At 49.8% G+C, this 16,014-nt stretch overlaps 1 protein-coding gene across 2 annotated transcripts in view; it reads right to left on the minus strand.

Annotated features, from left to right (window-relative positions):
• Positions 1-16,014, minus strand: part of NCKAP1L (NCK associated protein 1 like) — a 152,898-nt gene that overhangs the window by 122,952 nt on the left and 13,932 nt on the right. The window contains exons 5-6 of one of the 2 annotated variants that reach the window (XM_075591724.1): positions 10,152-10,294; positions 1,815-1,905 (exon numbers count right to left, since the gene is read on the minus strand). The exons of the other annotated variant lie outside the window; for it this stretch is intronic. Of the exons in view, the coding sequence (XP_075447839.1) occupies positions 1,815-1,905; positions 10,152-10,294 (234 nt within the window). The remainder of the gene's footprint in view (positions 1-1,814; positions 1,906-10,151; positions 10,295-16,014) is intronic. 2 annotated transcript variants of the gene reach the window in all.

A 16,014-nucleotide genomic window follows, 5' to 3' on the forward strand; every position in this document is an offset into this window, starting at 1 on the left:
TCCTACAATAGCCACAGTAGTTACATTACCTTTTGAATAAAACCCCAATACCAGGTTTCATTAGTTATTTTAATAGATTGAGTGCAGCATTTTGGGACCTTTTCCTGTCCGATCAGACTTTGTAGTTATATAATGTACAGTATAACCCTGTTCACATAATGTACCCATCTATTTGTAACCATGTATCGGTTATCATAACTCTGTGCCCAGGCAGGACATTCTTGAAAACGAGAGGTAACTGTCAATGTATTACTTCCTAATAAAACATTTTATATATAAATAAATAAGATGTAATAGTGGTACATGTGGTCAGAGCTTTCAAGCCTCTTCTTCATACAGTATGTAATAATAATAATAATAATAGCATGCTGGTTGTACGCAGCGCTTTACAAAGACATTTTGCAGGCACAGGTCCCTGCCCCGTGGAGCTTACAATCTATGTTTTTGTGCCTGAGGGAGATAGGCAGGGAGATAAAGTGACTTGTCCAAGGTCACAAGGAGCTGACACCGGGAATTGAACCAGGTTCAAACTCTCAGTGCCAGTCATGAAGAGGCAGAGGCCCCAGCATGGGGTCGTAGGCTCCTTAAGGGCTGCGACGTCCTGATTGGCGAGAGCTGGTAGGGGGGGGGGGGTTCGGCTAACCCCCCTCCCCCTTCCCAGACGGAGTGGGAAGGCTGCTTGACCCCTCCCATGCAGGGGGAGGGGGGAGAGGGTATAAGGAGTGGGGCCCCAGGGGAGAGAGACAGAGCTAACGGAATTCCCACCCACCCATCCCCAATGTTTTGCTATTGTATTAAACTGTTGGAATGTTATATTAACATGATTTGTATCACACAGGAGCAGTTTGTTTCCTCGTCACAGCGGAGCTGCCGCGCCAGCCAAGCTCACGAGACGGAGAAAGGGTGAGGACTTTAGGGTCCGTCCCTCAGCTGGAGCCCCTAGAACAGCGCGGCAGGCTGGAGGCGCCGGCTGTAGGGCCGGGCCGGCCTATGCCCAATCAACGCTGGTAAAAGGCTGGGCGCCAGCTTTAGGGCTGGGCCTAAGCTGACCCTAGGGGCGGGAGGGGGAGGGAAGCAGCCCAACATCGGCTGAATGAGGATCTCCCCCTCCCATTTTACAGTGCTTTTGGGCGGGGGGAGGGAGCGGGCCAATTGCTGGCTGTCGGCAGGGATCTCCCCCCCATGCACATGATACGGGCGGGGGGAGGGAGCGGGCCAATTGCTGGCTGTCGGCAGGGATCTCCCCCCCCCATGCACATGATACGGGCGGGGGGAGGGAGCGGGCCGATTGCTGGCTGTCTGGGCAAGGATCTCCCCCCCCCCCCCCCATTTTGCATGGAGCATACTTGGCTGGCGGGCAGGCTGGTAGGATTTTAACAGCGGATGTTAAAATAAAGCTGTGACCTTTTCTTCCAACATTGTGTGGTCTCCATTATTTGGTTAGCGTCACATTGGAGGGGCGGCGCATAAAGCCTTTAGTGTTGTTACTCTCTGAACCGCTCCTTCTCACTGAGCGCTCCTTCTCACTGAGCCGCTCCTTCTCACTGAGCCGCTCCTTCTCACTGAGCCGCTCCTTCTCCTTCATGTAATGCAAAACTGTATGCACATTAAGAAATTATCTGTGATATGTCAAAAGACGTGTATCAGAAAACTGGGACAAACAGACCCCTTTGACCTCCTAAAGTATACATATATAAAAAGACAATTATGTGGCTATTTAAAACCAAAAAAAGCAAGTATGGGCGATTGCATCTTCAATATTGTCTATAGAAATGTAATCTTAATGGAAACATTATTAGGAGGGCATTGCTCACCTTGGTATGAGGTCCAAATTCCTCACTGAGCTTTTTAACTGGGTTTTCATATTCCAGCAGCATCTGCCCCAGCCTGGCAAAGGTAGAATCACTAAAAAGCAAACATTAAAGTGGTGCTTCTTTAAGTGCCATTTGCTGTGCATTTGTATGTTTTCGTGTGTGTGTGTGTGTGTGTGTGTGTGTGTGTGTGTGTGTGTGTGTGTGTGTGTGTGTGTGTGTGTGTGTGTGTGTGTGTGTGTGTGTGTGTGTGTGTGTGTGTGTGTGTGTGTGTGTGTGTGTGCGCTTGTGTACATACGGTACATTAGCTTGAGTATTTACAGTAATATACAGTATATATAAACCATATAAAAATATTACTTGTGAGCACATTCACATGTCTTAGACAGGTCTGCAACCCCGCTTTTCACCATATACCGCATATATATATATATATATATATATATATATATATATATATATATAGTCAGTGCTCGACAAACCCGGTCGCCAACTCGCCAGCTGCGATCGGATATTGGCTCGTGGCCAGTAGCTTTTCTCCTGCTCTGCAAAAAAAAAAATCCCCTGCTCGAAAAAAAAAAAAATCCCTCTGGCTGTGACGCGGCTTGGAGTTGCCAGGACTTCAAACCGCCCTTCCTTCTCTGCACGGGTAAGTAATGGGGAGGGGGGGGGGTTGGGGGTGCGCGCGCGCGTGCATCTGCTGCTCCTCCTCCTATATATCCTCCTGTATAATTGTGTCACCTCCTACTTACAAGACCTGCACTGATCCGGTCATGGAGAGGATTGTGGACACATGCGTGAGGTGGGGGGGAATTTAATGCCTTTAATAAATATTTATACTTATACATCCGGTCCCCGGCGCTCCCGCTGCCCGCGCGGGAGGTAGCAGAGGTGTTTCTCCCCCCTCCCATCGGCGCTCCCGCTGACCGCGCGGCTCATGTCTTTCTCTTCCCCCCTCCCTCCCTCTGCCCGCGCGGCTCGGGTGTTTCACCACCTCCCTCCCTCTGCCCGCGCGGCTCGGGTGTTTCACCCCCCTCCCTCCCGCTGCCCGCGCGGCTCGGGTGTTTCACCCCCCTCCCTCCCTCTGCCCGCGCGGCTCGGGTGTTTCACCCCCCTCCCTCCCGCTGCCCGCGCGGCTCGGGTGTTTCACCCCCCTCCTTCTGCCCGCGCGGCTCGGGTGTTTCACCCCCCTCCCGCTGCCCGCGCGGCTCGGGTGTTTCACCCCCCTCCTTCTGCCCGCGCGGCTCGGGTGCTTCACCCCCCTCCTGCTGCCCGCGCGGCTCGGGTGCTTCACCCCCCTCCCGCTGCCCGCGCGGCTCGGGTGCTTCACCCCCTCCTGCTGCCCGCGCGGCTCGGGTGTTTCTCTTACACCCCCTCCTCCCCTCGCTCCCGCTGCCCGCGCGGGGCGGCAGGTAGTAGCAGGGTGTTTCCCCGTCCCATCCCGTGTGTGTGTGTGTGTGTGTGTGTGTGTGTATGTGTGTGTGTATGGGTAGGAGAGTGTGTGTGTGTGTGTGTGTATGTGTGTGTGTGTGTATGTGTGTGTGTATGGGTAGGAGAGTGTGTGTGTATGTGTGTGTGTATGGGTAGGAGAGTGTGTGTGTGTGTGTGTGTATGTGTGTATGTGTGTGTGTATGGGTAGGAGAGTGTGTGTGTGTGTATGTGTGTGTGTATGGGTAGGAGAGTGTGTGTGTGTGTGTGTGTGTGTGTGTGTGTGTGTGTGTGTGTGTGTGTGTGTGTGTGTGTGTGTGTGTGTGTGTGTATGTGTGTGTGTATGGGTAGGAGAGTGTGTGTGTGTATGTGTGTGTGTGTGTGTGTGTGTATGTGTGTGTATGGGTAGGAGAGTGTGTGTGTGTATGTGTGTGTGTATGGGTAGGAGAGTGTGTGTGTGTATGTTTGTGTGTATGGGTAGGAGAGTGTGTGTGTGTGTGTGTGTGTGTGTGTGTGTGTGTGTGTGTGTGTGTGTGTGTGTGTGTGTGTGTGTGTGTGTGTGTGTGTGTGTATGTGTGTGTGTATGGGTAGGAGAGTGTGTGTGTGTGTGTGTGTGTGTGTGTGTGTGTGTGTGTGTGTGTGTGTGTGTGTGTGTGTGTGTGTGTGTGTGTGTGTGTGTGTGTGTGTGTGTGTGTATGGGTAGGAGAGTGTGTGTGTGTGTATGGGTAGGAGAGTTTGTTTGTGTGTGTGTGTGTGTGTGTGTGTGTGTGTGTGTGTGTGTGTGTGTGTGTGTGTGTGTGTGTGTGTGTGTGTGTGTATGAGAGAGTGTGTTTATGGGTATGAGAGAGAGTGTGTGTGTGTGTGTGAGAGAGAGAGAGAGAACATGTAGGACACCAGAAGTACCCCCCCACGCCACCCAATCAGTCATCCCCCCCACGCCACCCAATCAGTCATCCCCCCACCCAGTCAGTCATCCCCCCACCCAGTCAGTCATGCCCCCACCCAGTCAGTCATCCCCCCACCCAGTCAGTCACCCCCCACACCCAGTGATTCATCCCCCCACCCAGTCAGTCATCCCCCCCCCCCACCCAGTCAGTCATAGTCAGTCATCCCACCCCCCTGCCCTGTGCCCAGTCGCCCAGTCACCCCACCCAGTCAGTCAGTAATCCCCACCCAGTCAGACACCCCGTCACCCCAACCCCCCAATAACCCCACCCCGTCACCCCACCCAAACACCCAGTCAGTCACCCCAGCCCCCCAATCACCCTACCCCCCAATCACCCCACACCCCAATCACCCTACCCAGTCACCCCAACCCCCACAGTCACCCTCTCTCTGTCTCTCACCTGTCCGTCTCTCTCACCCTCTCTCTCACCCTCTCTCCGTGTCTCTCTCACCCTCTCTCCGTCTCTCTCACCCTCTCTCCGTCTCTCTCAACCCCTCTATCACCCCCTCTCTCAGCCCCTCTCTCACCCCGTCACCCTCTCTCTCACCCTCTCTCCGTCTCTCTCACCCTATCTCTCACCCTCTCTCCGTCTCTCTCACACCCTCTCTACGTCTCTCTCTCACCCTCTCTCCGTCTCTTTCTCACCCTCTCTCCGTCTCTCTCACCCTCTCTCCGTCTCTCTCACCCTCTCTCCGTCTCTCTCACCCTCTCTCCGTCTCTCTCACCCTCTCTCCGTCTCTCTCACCTTCTCTCTCCATCTCTCACCTTCCCTCTCTCCGTCTCTCTCACCTTCTTTCTCTCACCCTCTCTCTCACCCTCTCTCCGTCGCACCATCTCTCTCACCCTCTCTCTGTCTCACAATCTGGATATTTTATTTACCCTGTATATCTTAACTGCCCTATACCTACACCGAAATAACCTATACTGCTTTCTTCCAGATCTGACTCAAGCTTCACACGGAAGACATCGGAACCCCCCCTAACCCAGAAGACAGGTAGGGAACACATTCCCTCCAATGTATAACATTGCAGGAATGAGGGTACCTGGACATTGAGGGACTGCGGATCAGGTAAGATCCCAGGCGGGATTGCTGCTTTAAATATTGTGAAGCGGGGACGTCCAGGCACTAGTTAAGGGGTGCAGGAAACTAGTCATTCACACCTGGCTTTTTTTCCTAGATTCGACATTTATACACACATACACACACACACACACACACACACACACACACACACACACACACACACACACACACGTAACAAGGACTAATTGTAGTATAATGTAATACAATAAATAAACTTATGTCAAAAACGAATGTTCTTACTAGAAATTTATTCAATTTATTTCATTTAGGGTTTTTTTTAAATGCGGGACTAGGGGCGGGACTAGGGGCGGGGTAGGGGCGGGACTAGGGGCGGGGTAGGGGTGGGACTAGGGGCGGGGTAGGGGCGGGACTAGGTGGCGAGTAGATTTTTTTGTTCGGCGAGTAGATTTTTGGGTGATTTGTCAAGCACTGTATATAGTGTTCAACAAGCCTATTCCCCCGCACGCCCCAGGCGAGTGGATTTGACCACGTGGCGACCACATCATGGCCGCCCAAGCAGCGCACGCGGTTCTTTGAAAATTTCCTTGCTGGCGCTGAAATTTTTTTTTAATCCAGCAGCTTGATTGGCTGACAGGATTTGGCGGGCTGACAAGATTTTTTTTTTCATCCAGGCTCAGGCCACGCAAGCGCATCCTCTTCATTTATGCTGCTTGAAGAGGTTAGTACTCCATTGCATCCCGTGGCCCGCTACCTTGTGAACCCCCCCTTGTGAACTGGTTTGTGGGGCGGGAGATGATAGCGGGGGTGTTCCCTGCTTCCCCCCGGTCACCGTGTCTGCCCGCGGGGTGGGAGAAGGTAGCGGGGGAGTACCCCCCTTCCCCCCCAGTCCCCACTTAACCCCGGTCCACGTGTCTACCTGCAGGTCGGGAGATGGTAGCGGTGGTGTTCCCCCTCTGGTCCCCGCCTTCCCCCCAAGTCCCCGCTTCCCCCCAGGTTCCCGTGGCTGCCCGCGCGGGGTGGGAGATGGGCACGGGGGTCTTCCCACCTTCCCCCCCCCTGCTTCCCCCCAGGTCCCCGTGTCTACCCGCGGGTCAGGAGATGGTAGCGGGGGTGTTCCCCCCCTGGTCCCCGCTTCCCCCCAAGTCCCCGCTTCCACCCAGGTTCCCGTGGCTGCCCACGCGGGGTGGGAGATGGGTGCGGGGGGAGCGTGGTGGTGGTGCTGGTCGCGGCCTTTCCTCTCTTCCTCCCCCCCCGTGTGTATGGGAGAGTGTGTGTGTATTGGAGTGTGTGTGTGTGTGTATTGGAGTGTGTGTGTGTGTGTGTGTGTGTATGGGAGAGTGTGTGTATGTGTGTGTGTGTGTGTGTGTGTGTGTGTGTGTGTGTGTGTGTGTGTGTGTGTGTGTGTGTGTGTGTGTGTGTGTGTGTGTGTGTGTGTGTGTGTGTGTGTGTGTATGGGAGTGTGTGTGTGTGTGTGTGTGTGTGTGTGTGTGTGTGTGTGTGTGTGTGTGTGTGTGTGTGTGTGTGTGTGTGTGTGTGTGTGTGTGTGTGTGTGTGTGTCACCAGAGGTACCCCCCCAGTCAGTCACCTTCTCCCCCCCAGTCACCCTCCCAGTCAGTCAGTCACCCCCCCAGTCAGTCACCCCCCCATTCAGTCAGTCACCCCCCCCCAGTCAGTCAGTCACCCCCCCCCAGTCAGTCAGTCATCCCCCCTAGTCAGTCAGTCACCCCCCCCAGTCAGTCACCCCCCCCAGTCAGTCAGTCACCCCCCAGTCAGTCAGTCACCCCCCCAGTCAGTCAGTCACCCCCCCAGTCAGTCAGTCACCCCCCCAGTCAGTCACCCCCCCAGTCAGTCAGTCACCCCCCCCCAGTCAGTCAGTCACCCTCCCCCAGTCAGTCACCCCCGCCCAGTCAGTCACCCCCCCAGTCAGTCAGTCACCCCCCCAGTCAGTCAGTCACCCGCTCAGTCAGTCAGTCACCCCCCCAGTCAGTCACTCACCCCCCCCCCCCCCCAGTCAGTCAGTCACTCACCCCCCCCAGTCAGTCAGTCACCCCCCCAGTCAGTCAGTCACCCCCCCTGTCTCTCTCTGTCTCCCAGTCTCCATCTGTCTCTCTGTCTCCCTTTGTCTTCTAGTCTCCCTCTGTCTCCCTCTGTCTCCCAGTCTCCCTCTGTCTCCCAGTCTCTCTGTCTCCCTCTCTGTCTCTGTCTCTGTCTCCCTCTCTGTCTCTGTCTCCCTCTCTGTCTCCCTGTCTCCCTCTCTGTCTCCCTCTCTGTCGTCCTCTCCTCTCTGTCTCCCTGTCTCTCTCTCCTCTCTGTCTCCCTGTCTCTCTCCCCTCTCTGTCTCCCTGTCTCTCTCCCCTCTCTGTCTCTCTCCCCTCTCTGTCTCCATGTCTCTCTCCCCTCTCTGTCTCCCTGTCTCTCTCCCCTCTCTGTCTCTCTCCCCTCTCTGTCTCTCCCCTCTCTGTATCTGGATATCTTTTTTACCCTGTATATCTTAACTGCCCTATACCTACACTGAAATAGCCTATACTGCTTTCTTCCAGATCTGACTCTCGAGCTTCACACGGAAGACATCGGAACCCCCCCTAACCCAGAAGACAGGTAGGGAACACCTCCCCTCCAATGTATAACATTGCGGGAATGAGGGTACCTGGACATTGAGGGACTGCGGATCAGGTAAGATCCCAGACGGGATTGCTGCTTTAGATATTGTGAAGTGGGGGCGTCCAGGCACTGGTTAAGGGGTTCAGGAAACTAGTCATTCACATCTGTCTTTTTTTTCTAAATCTGACATTTACACACACACACACACATACACACATACACACACGTAACAAGGACTAATTGTAGTATAATGTAATACAATAAATAAACTTATGTCAAAAACGAATGTTGTTCTTACTAGAAATGTATTCATTTTTTTTAAAGTGGGGCGGGACTGGGGCGGGACTGGGGCGGGACTGGGGGTGGGACAGGGGCGGGGCTGGGGGTGGGACTAGGGCGGGGCTGGGGTTGGGACTAGGGCGGGGCTAGGGGGCGAGTAGGTTTTTTTTGTTCGGCGAGTAGATTTTTGGGTGATTTGTCGACCACTGTATATACTGTATATATATATATATATATATATATATATATATATATATATATATATATATATATATATATATAGACATATGGAGACCAGGGGATCCTGATAGCCAAAAAGAGACAGCACACTGCAGGTATGGTATCAAAAAAGTGTATTCAGTAACACAAGGCCGCCAACGTTTCGGTCCTCCCAACGGGACCTTCCTCAGGGCAGTGCAACTACAGACTAACACAAGCACCCATATATACCCCTTAACACATACTAAAAAACACCTGAAAACAATCATGAACTCCAAATTGTAATCCCAGATACAACCAACATTTCTAAACAGCCAATCCAACATACTGATACTGGTACGCACCAATGAGAGAACCTGATCTAAGCATATGTGTACCTAGTCACATGATCAAACCTTGATAACAACATAATGACATCACAGTGCATCCTGTTTACGTAACCATGACTACTTGAAACATCTAATGATATTCAAATGCGCATAAATGGTTAAAATACATATAAAATGCATCGCCTGAACAGCAACTCGCCATCAGTGCTTGGAGATACATACTGTGAATGTTACAAAGCGTGCCCGTAAATGAATACGTTAATGCAAATGGTCCTGCAAAGCATGCACATTGTCCGGGGAGCAGTGGTCAGGGTGTAACGGGCAGTCAATCATAAATCGCATAATGGCAGCGCGTCCGTTGGGTCTAAACACTTCCCCAACCTGTTGTGCATGGAGAGCGGGTGATTCTCATACAATGCGCGCCGTGGAGCGTAACCGCGCATGCGCAGTGTGCTGCTGACAACCCGAACGCGTCCCTGACTACTGCAGCAGAGGGTATGCGTGTATCTGTGCTAATGCTCCACGGCGCGCATTGTATGAGAATCACCTGCTCTCCATGCACAACAGGTTGGGGAAGTGTTTAGACCCAACGGACGCGCTGCCATTATGCGATTTATGATTGACTGCCCGTTACACCCTGACCACTGCTCCCCGGACAATGTGCATGCTTTGCAGGACCATTTGCATTAACGTATTCATTTACGGGCACGCTTTATAACATCCACAGTATGTATCTCCAAGCACTGATGGTGAGTTGCTGTTCAGGCGATGCATTTTATATGTATTTTAACCATTTATGCGCATTTGAATATCATTAGATGTTTCAAGTAGTCATGGTTACGTAAACAGGATGCACTGTGATGTCATTATGTTGTTATCAAGGTTTGATCATGTGACTAGGTACACATATGCTTAGATCAGGTTCTCTCATTGGTGCGTACCAGTATCAGTATGTTGGATTGGCTGTTTAGAAATGTGGGTTGTATCTGGGATTACAATTTGGAGTTCATGATTGTTTTCAGGTGTTTTTTAGTATGTGTTAAGGGGTATATATGGGTGCTTGTGTTAGTCTGTAGTTGCACTGCCCTGAGGAAGGTCCCGTTGGGAGGACCGAAACGTTGGCGGCCTTGTGTTACTGAATACACTTTTTTGATACCATACCTGCAGTGTGCTGTCTCTTTTTGGCTATCAGGATCCCCTGATAGCCAATATGTCTACATACTCTCTATGGGACAAGCATCTGCCTCCTGCAACAAAACCGTGAGTGCTAATCTCCATACCTGACTATATATATATATATATATATATATATATATGCGGTTTCATTCCGGCTGTGCAAATCCGAGTGGAATGGGCTAAAAAGGCTCAAACTCGCTGGAATTGTAGTAGCTCTGTTAAGTAGCTCTGTTAAGTTAAGACCACAACTAGTCTAAAAACGCACTTGGCTTGTTGGAAGTCCTGCTGTGTGTATGTGGTATATTTGGGTTACCTACCTGTGCCCCTGTAACATTTCAGATGCGCAATTATAGAGGCCAACAAGTGCTTTTCTGTCTTCAATACGTGACATTAACAGAATGACGGAGAAATATGTCACTATCAGATCCAGATAGTTTTTGGTGAAGTTGTAGTTCACATTCTGCAGGCACAAGGTGTAGAGATGAGAAGTCAACACTTTTACTTCATTAAATACCACGATAACGATCATTCTAACATAATTGCATTTAGTTACTTGCCCACATAGGCCAAGATCCAAAAAACGATTGACTCAGAGAACTTAATGTGCCGTTATCTGTAAGAGGAATGGACATCATGTTCCCTGACTTAACATGGTAACCACAAAGTTAATTATATTCAAACACAATGTCTGAACTACATCTCCTCCACATAGGCTTACAGTCATGTTACTGTAACATAACATTGTGGTATTTTTCATTAATGTGATGTTAAGAATGTCTTTGGTGTTACACCGATCCAGACACCAAAACCGGTATTTTGCAGGACTGGAGAGTGGATTTAAATCATGCCTAGCTGTGGCATTACAGACATCCAGATGAAGTAAAAGCCCTCAGAGTTCAGAGTCCTCCTCTTCTGTTCATATCGCGTTCCGCGCAAAAGGGATCTCCCAGAAAGCCCATGACATAGCTACTACACCAGTGTCAGGTCTGGGGAATGGGAAAGTAACAGGAACAAGGTACAGGAACATAGACTGTGAGAAAACAAAGAGTTGAAACATAAGGAAGGAGCAACCTCCTGGAGTTAAAATAGGGGACAGAGGATAAAGTGGACGAGTCCAAGGCTGTAATGCCTTTGGGAGTTGTAGTCTTCCTGGGCTACGTCCAGTGGACAACTTGAGCATTGCAACCAGAACAAAGTTCATGAGGACAGGCTTTCTGAGCACTGCAAAACCTGGCCAGTCGCCGATGCACATGTCTCACATTAAGGATTTATACAAGGGCATAACCCATTTTATGTAAGATAATATCCTATTAGCCTTTGCAGTTACTGTCTGATATTGAGCACTATTGCACATTGAGGTACTCAACCTACAACTTTAGCCCAACCTGAAAAGGTTCCATTTATATCCACTCTGTTGCCTGAGCCTGAACCAGTTTTCATTCCATGTGCAAATATTTTCACCCACACCAATTTCCTTTATTTGTAAATCAACCTCTTATGTGTCACAGTATGAAAAGCCTTTGCAAAATCTAAGTAACCCATGTCACCTGCATTGTCCTGGTCTACATTCCTACTTACCTCTCCAAAGAAACAAATAATGTTAGATTGGCATGACCTGTTACTCATAAATCCATGCTGATTATTAATAATAATGTTGTTATCCAACTGGTATTCCTGAACAATATCCCTTAATAAACCTGAAAGTAGCTTTCCCACTATTCATGTCAAGCTTACAGTTCTGTAATTCCCTGGTTGTGATCTTTTTAAATAAAAGCACCACGTCTGCTTTATACCAATCCTGCGGTACCGAGTGTGGAAATGGAGTCCATACATATTAAATATAACAGTATGGCTATAACTTAAAATAACCCCTTAAGAATCCTTGGATGCATGGGCAGTTCCCTTTTTTTTTTTTTAAACTTACTTTTAGCAAACTGTCTTTGCACATCTTCCTATGTTAACCAAATGGGTAGCTCCGCTGTCTGATACTATACATCTTATGTGCACAGAACTTCTGCCCCTCCTTACATCTCAGCCCTAATATCTCACTATATATCTGCCCGACTCTTGCATTCTACTCAAGGATGTCTTCTTTCTACCCCTTTTGTATCTAAAGCCCTCTCCCCCTAAAAACTTTTCTCACTCATTGCACCACAGTCACTGCGCTTCCCTTCAAAATCCGACTGGCACCCTCTCTCTCCACCTTTATGACCTTCCTTAAAGCACACCTTTTTAACGAAGCAAATGGTTAGCTCTGTTGGCTGATTCTATACATCTCATTTGCACTGAGCTTAGTCCCTTGCAGGGCCACTTACCAGAACACCCTCCTACTGTCTCTGTAAGTCCTGAGACGCCACCTCCATGGAGTGCTCTGTTACAATGTATCTGTAAGGAATCGGGGAGCACGTCCCCTGTGGCGTGTTCCCTCCTTACCTGCCACTTCTCTGCATCCGGCGCACATTACAGAGCATGCGCACACACGCAGGGCTTTCACTGCTCCCACGGATCTTGGATCCGCCCCCACTTACAACACGTGTCAACCTCGCGCGGCGCGCACACGTGACGCGCGTGCACCGTTCCCCAGCTGCATGTCAACCCTCATCATCACTCCCACCGGTCTCCTGCACCTCCCAGCCAATACCTGCCTCCGCAGAGGCCGCACCTCCACTCCACCCCGTCTCATTGGTTTGACTGCCTCATATATGCTCAGCTGTGCCACTTGCACTTTGGCTGAGCTTAGTTCATTGTAGCGTTGTGTTCACTCGTTCCTGTTCCTGTCTCTGCCTTGCCTTGCTTTTGCTGTTTAACCTCTCGTGTACCGACCCGGCTTGACTTAGGGCCCTTCTCTGGATATCGACCCCGGCTTGCCTCTGACTACCCGTATCTCTCCATCCCTGACCACAGATTTTGGACACTCTACTATACTACTGGCTCCAACCCCTGACCATGGCACCACGAACTGACTACTCTACTGGCTTCTACCCACGACCTCGGCAAGTATCAAGACTAACCTACTCTCTCCAACCCAGACTCGGCTACGCTGACTATCCACCCTCCAGGCGTGCCTCCGCTGCTGTGGGTTCACAGTTTCATACTTTCCCACCTTAGTACCGGGGTCCCGCCTTGTTCGTGGTGAGCGCAAGCGTCACAGTATGCTCAGCCCAACGAACGTGAACCCCCCTGAGGTGGGCCAAGCCCTGTCTGCCATTGGTGAATGCTTTAACCAACTGGAGGCTCAAATTTCATCCTTGACCAAAAGTTTTGCAACCTTTTCCCTGCAACAATCTCAGTCCAGAATTGTCAGACCTGCAACTCTTTTTTCCACATACCTTTCCCCCTGAGCCTCGCCTCCCTACTCCCAATCGCTATGCGGGCGACCACCATGGATGTAGAGGTTTCATCAATCAATGTGCTATTCAATTTGAATTAACCCCTTCTCGTTTCTCCTCTGAAAGATCCAAGGTGGCATATATCATTGCCCTTCTCAACGGTGACGCTCTGGCATGGGCTCCCCCCATCTGGGAACAAAGACCAGAACTTACCCAGGATTTCGCACACTTCACAAAAGGAATTCAGACAGATCTTTGATTCCCCGTGCCATAAGTCACCGCAGTATCCTCCTTGTTTCATCTTTCACAAGGGTACCGGTCAGTCGCAAGGTATGCTCTCGAATTCCGGACCATCTCAGCAGAGACGGGCTGGAACAACAAGGCCTTGTCGGCAGCCTTCTGGCAGGGTTTATCTGTGTCCCTCAAAGACGAACTGGCTGTGCAGGAACGACTTACCGAGTTGGAAGATCTTCTCACGGTATGTATCCGGGTCGACCAGCGTCTCCAGGAGAGAAGAGAAGAACAAAAACTGAGAGCACAGCAAAAAGGTGGGGAACTGGAGGCCAATGAAAAAATAACAAAAACTTTATTGAAACATAACCTAATTAAAAAGAGAAACCTCTAACGCGTTTCTCGCCAGGGGCGCTTTATCAAAGATCTTTGATGAAGCGCCCCTGGCAAGAAACGCGTTAGAGGTTTCTCTTTTTAATTAGGTTATGTTTCAATAAAGTTTTTGTTATTTTTTCATTGGCCTCCAGTTCCCCACCTTTTTGCTGTGCTCTCAGTTTATTTTTCTTCTATCCTGCTTGCTTACCTGTGGATGCACGCTGCTGTATACCGGATGCCTTCAACTCACTTGAGAATGAATTTGTGAGTACTCCATTCATTGAACAATGCTGCTACATTGTTCATCACTAGGGGATTTGTCTGGCATTTCGGGGGTCTGCTGGTTCCCGTCGGGGGACCTCATGATCGCCGTGGTCAGCCTATCCCTGTTCTATGTGATTGCTTTAGGGGCATTACTCATTACAGCTTGCTTGGTGTTTAAAGTTCTGGACTCCGGTATGGATAGGATTAATATTGTTGCCTCTGCGTGATGCACGCATGTCTATTAGGCTAGTAGCGCCGAACATTGAGATTCATTCCTCTATATGCTACTCTCCAGGAGAGGAGGTTTGAACGCTCTCGCTCACGGTTCTCCACTGCCAGAGCCCCTACTTTCAGTCTTACCCATACATATTCCCTGGCTCCAGACGACCCTGAACCTATGCAGCTGGGAAGTCACTGACTCTCCTTCTCTGAGAGACAGCACCGGAGGGATAGCGGTCTCTGTCTTTACTGTGGTCAATCCGGACATCAGGTGCTTCGCTGCCCTATTAAGCCGGGAAATGCTAACACTCAATGAGGTACAAGGGGATCACATTGGGCACTATCTCTCCTTTCCCTTTTATCCAGGAAAACCTACCAACTCGGATCATGCTCCCGATTCTTCTTAAAGACTCTGACTTCCAACTTACCACATCCGCTTTCATCGACTCCGGGTCTGGAGGGAATTTTGTGGACCAGGACTTCACCTCTAGGAACCATATTCCTCTTATTCAAAAACCTGTGCCCGTCGGGTTGGAAGCCATTGATGGACGCCCTCTCTAGCCAACCTTCATCTCCCTGGAGACCTGTGTTCTCGCTCTCTCTACGAAGGATGGCCATAAGGAGGAGATGTCTCTGGACGTAATCCACTCACCCTCCGTGGAAGTAATTTTGGGCCTTCCCTGGCTCCAATGACACAATTCACACTTGGATTGGACTGACAAAAGACCAATACAATGGAGTCCTCTATGTGCTAAATCTTGAATAAATCCGGTGCAACAGATTTGCGGTCTAGAAATTCCCAAGTCGGACAAGCCTGTCCTACCCGAAGTGTATGCTGAATTTCTAGGTGTCTTTGACAAGGTACGCTCTGAGGTCCTGCCCCCTCATCGCCTTTTTGATTGTCCGATTGATCTTTTGCCCGGAGCTGTTCTCCCCAGAATTAGAAGTTATCCTCTATCTCTCCCTGAGACCAAATCTATGTCAGAATATATTCAGGAAAACCTGAAGAAGGGATTTATTCATCCCAGCTGGTTTCTTCTTTTTCAAAAAGAAGGACGGTTCTCTTCGCCCTTGCATAGATTACAGAGGGCTTAACAAAATCACCTTGAAGAGCCGTTATCCATTACGACTCATCTCTGAGCTTTTTTCTCAACTAGATCTCCGAGGGGCATATCATCTGATACCCATACGCCAGGGCGACGAATGGAAGACAGCCTTCAACACACGCGATGGTCACTACGAATATTTGGTCATGCCTTTTGGCTTGTTTAATGCTCCGGCCATGTTCCAAGAATTTGTGAACGAGATTTTTCGAGATCTTCTCAATCTCTTTGTCATAGTTTATCTTGATGATATTCTAATCTTTTCTAAATCCCTCTCTGAACACATTAATCATACCAAGCTGGTCCTGTCTCGTCTTCGGGAGAATCATCTTTATGCCAGTTTCATCAAACTTCTACATCATTCCTGGGTTATATTATTTCAGACTCTGGATTCTCCATGGATTCCAATAAACTCAAGGCTGTGTTGGAATGGCCACAGAAACGTAGTAACTGTGGTGCTCAACAGTTATGACCAATTCCATAAACGACAGATAAGAACATCATAATGCCATGATTTGTAGTCCATATAACGATGGAGTGCCCCCACTATTGTTGAAGAAACTGGAAGGGAATAGTGACTAGTGGAGTCTGCCTGACAAACACATCTACGTACACTGTAATGAAAACCAAACCAGCTATATAATATAAAGGACAATGTC

Source organism: Ascaphus truei, chromosome 3, assembly GCF_040206685.1.
Source record: "Ascaphus truei isolate aAscTru1 chromosome 3, aAscTru1.hap1, whole genome shotgun sequence".
Classification (NCBI taxonomy): Eukaryota; Metazoa; Chordata; class Amphibia; order Anura; family Ascaphidae; genus Ascaphus; species Ascaphus truei.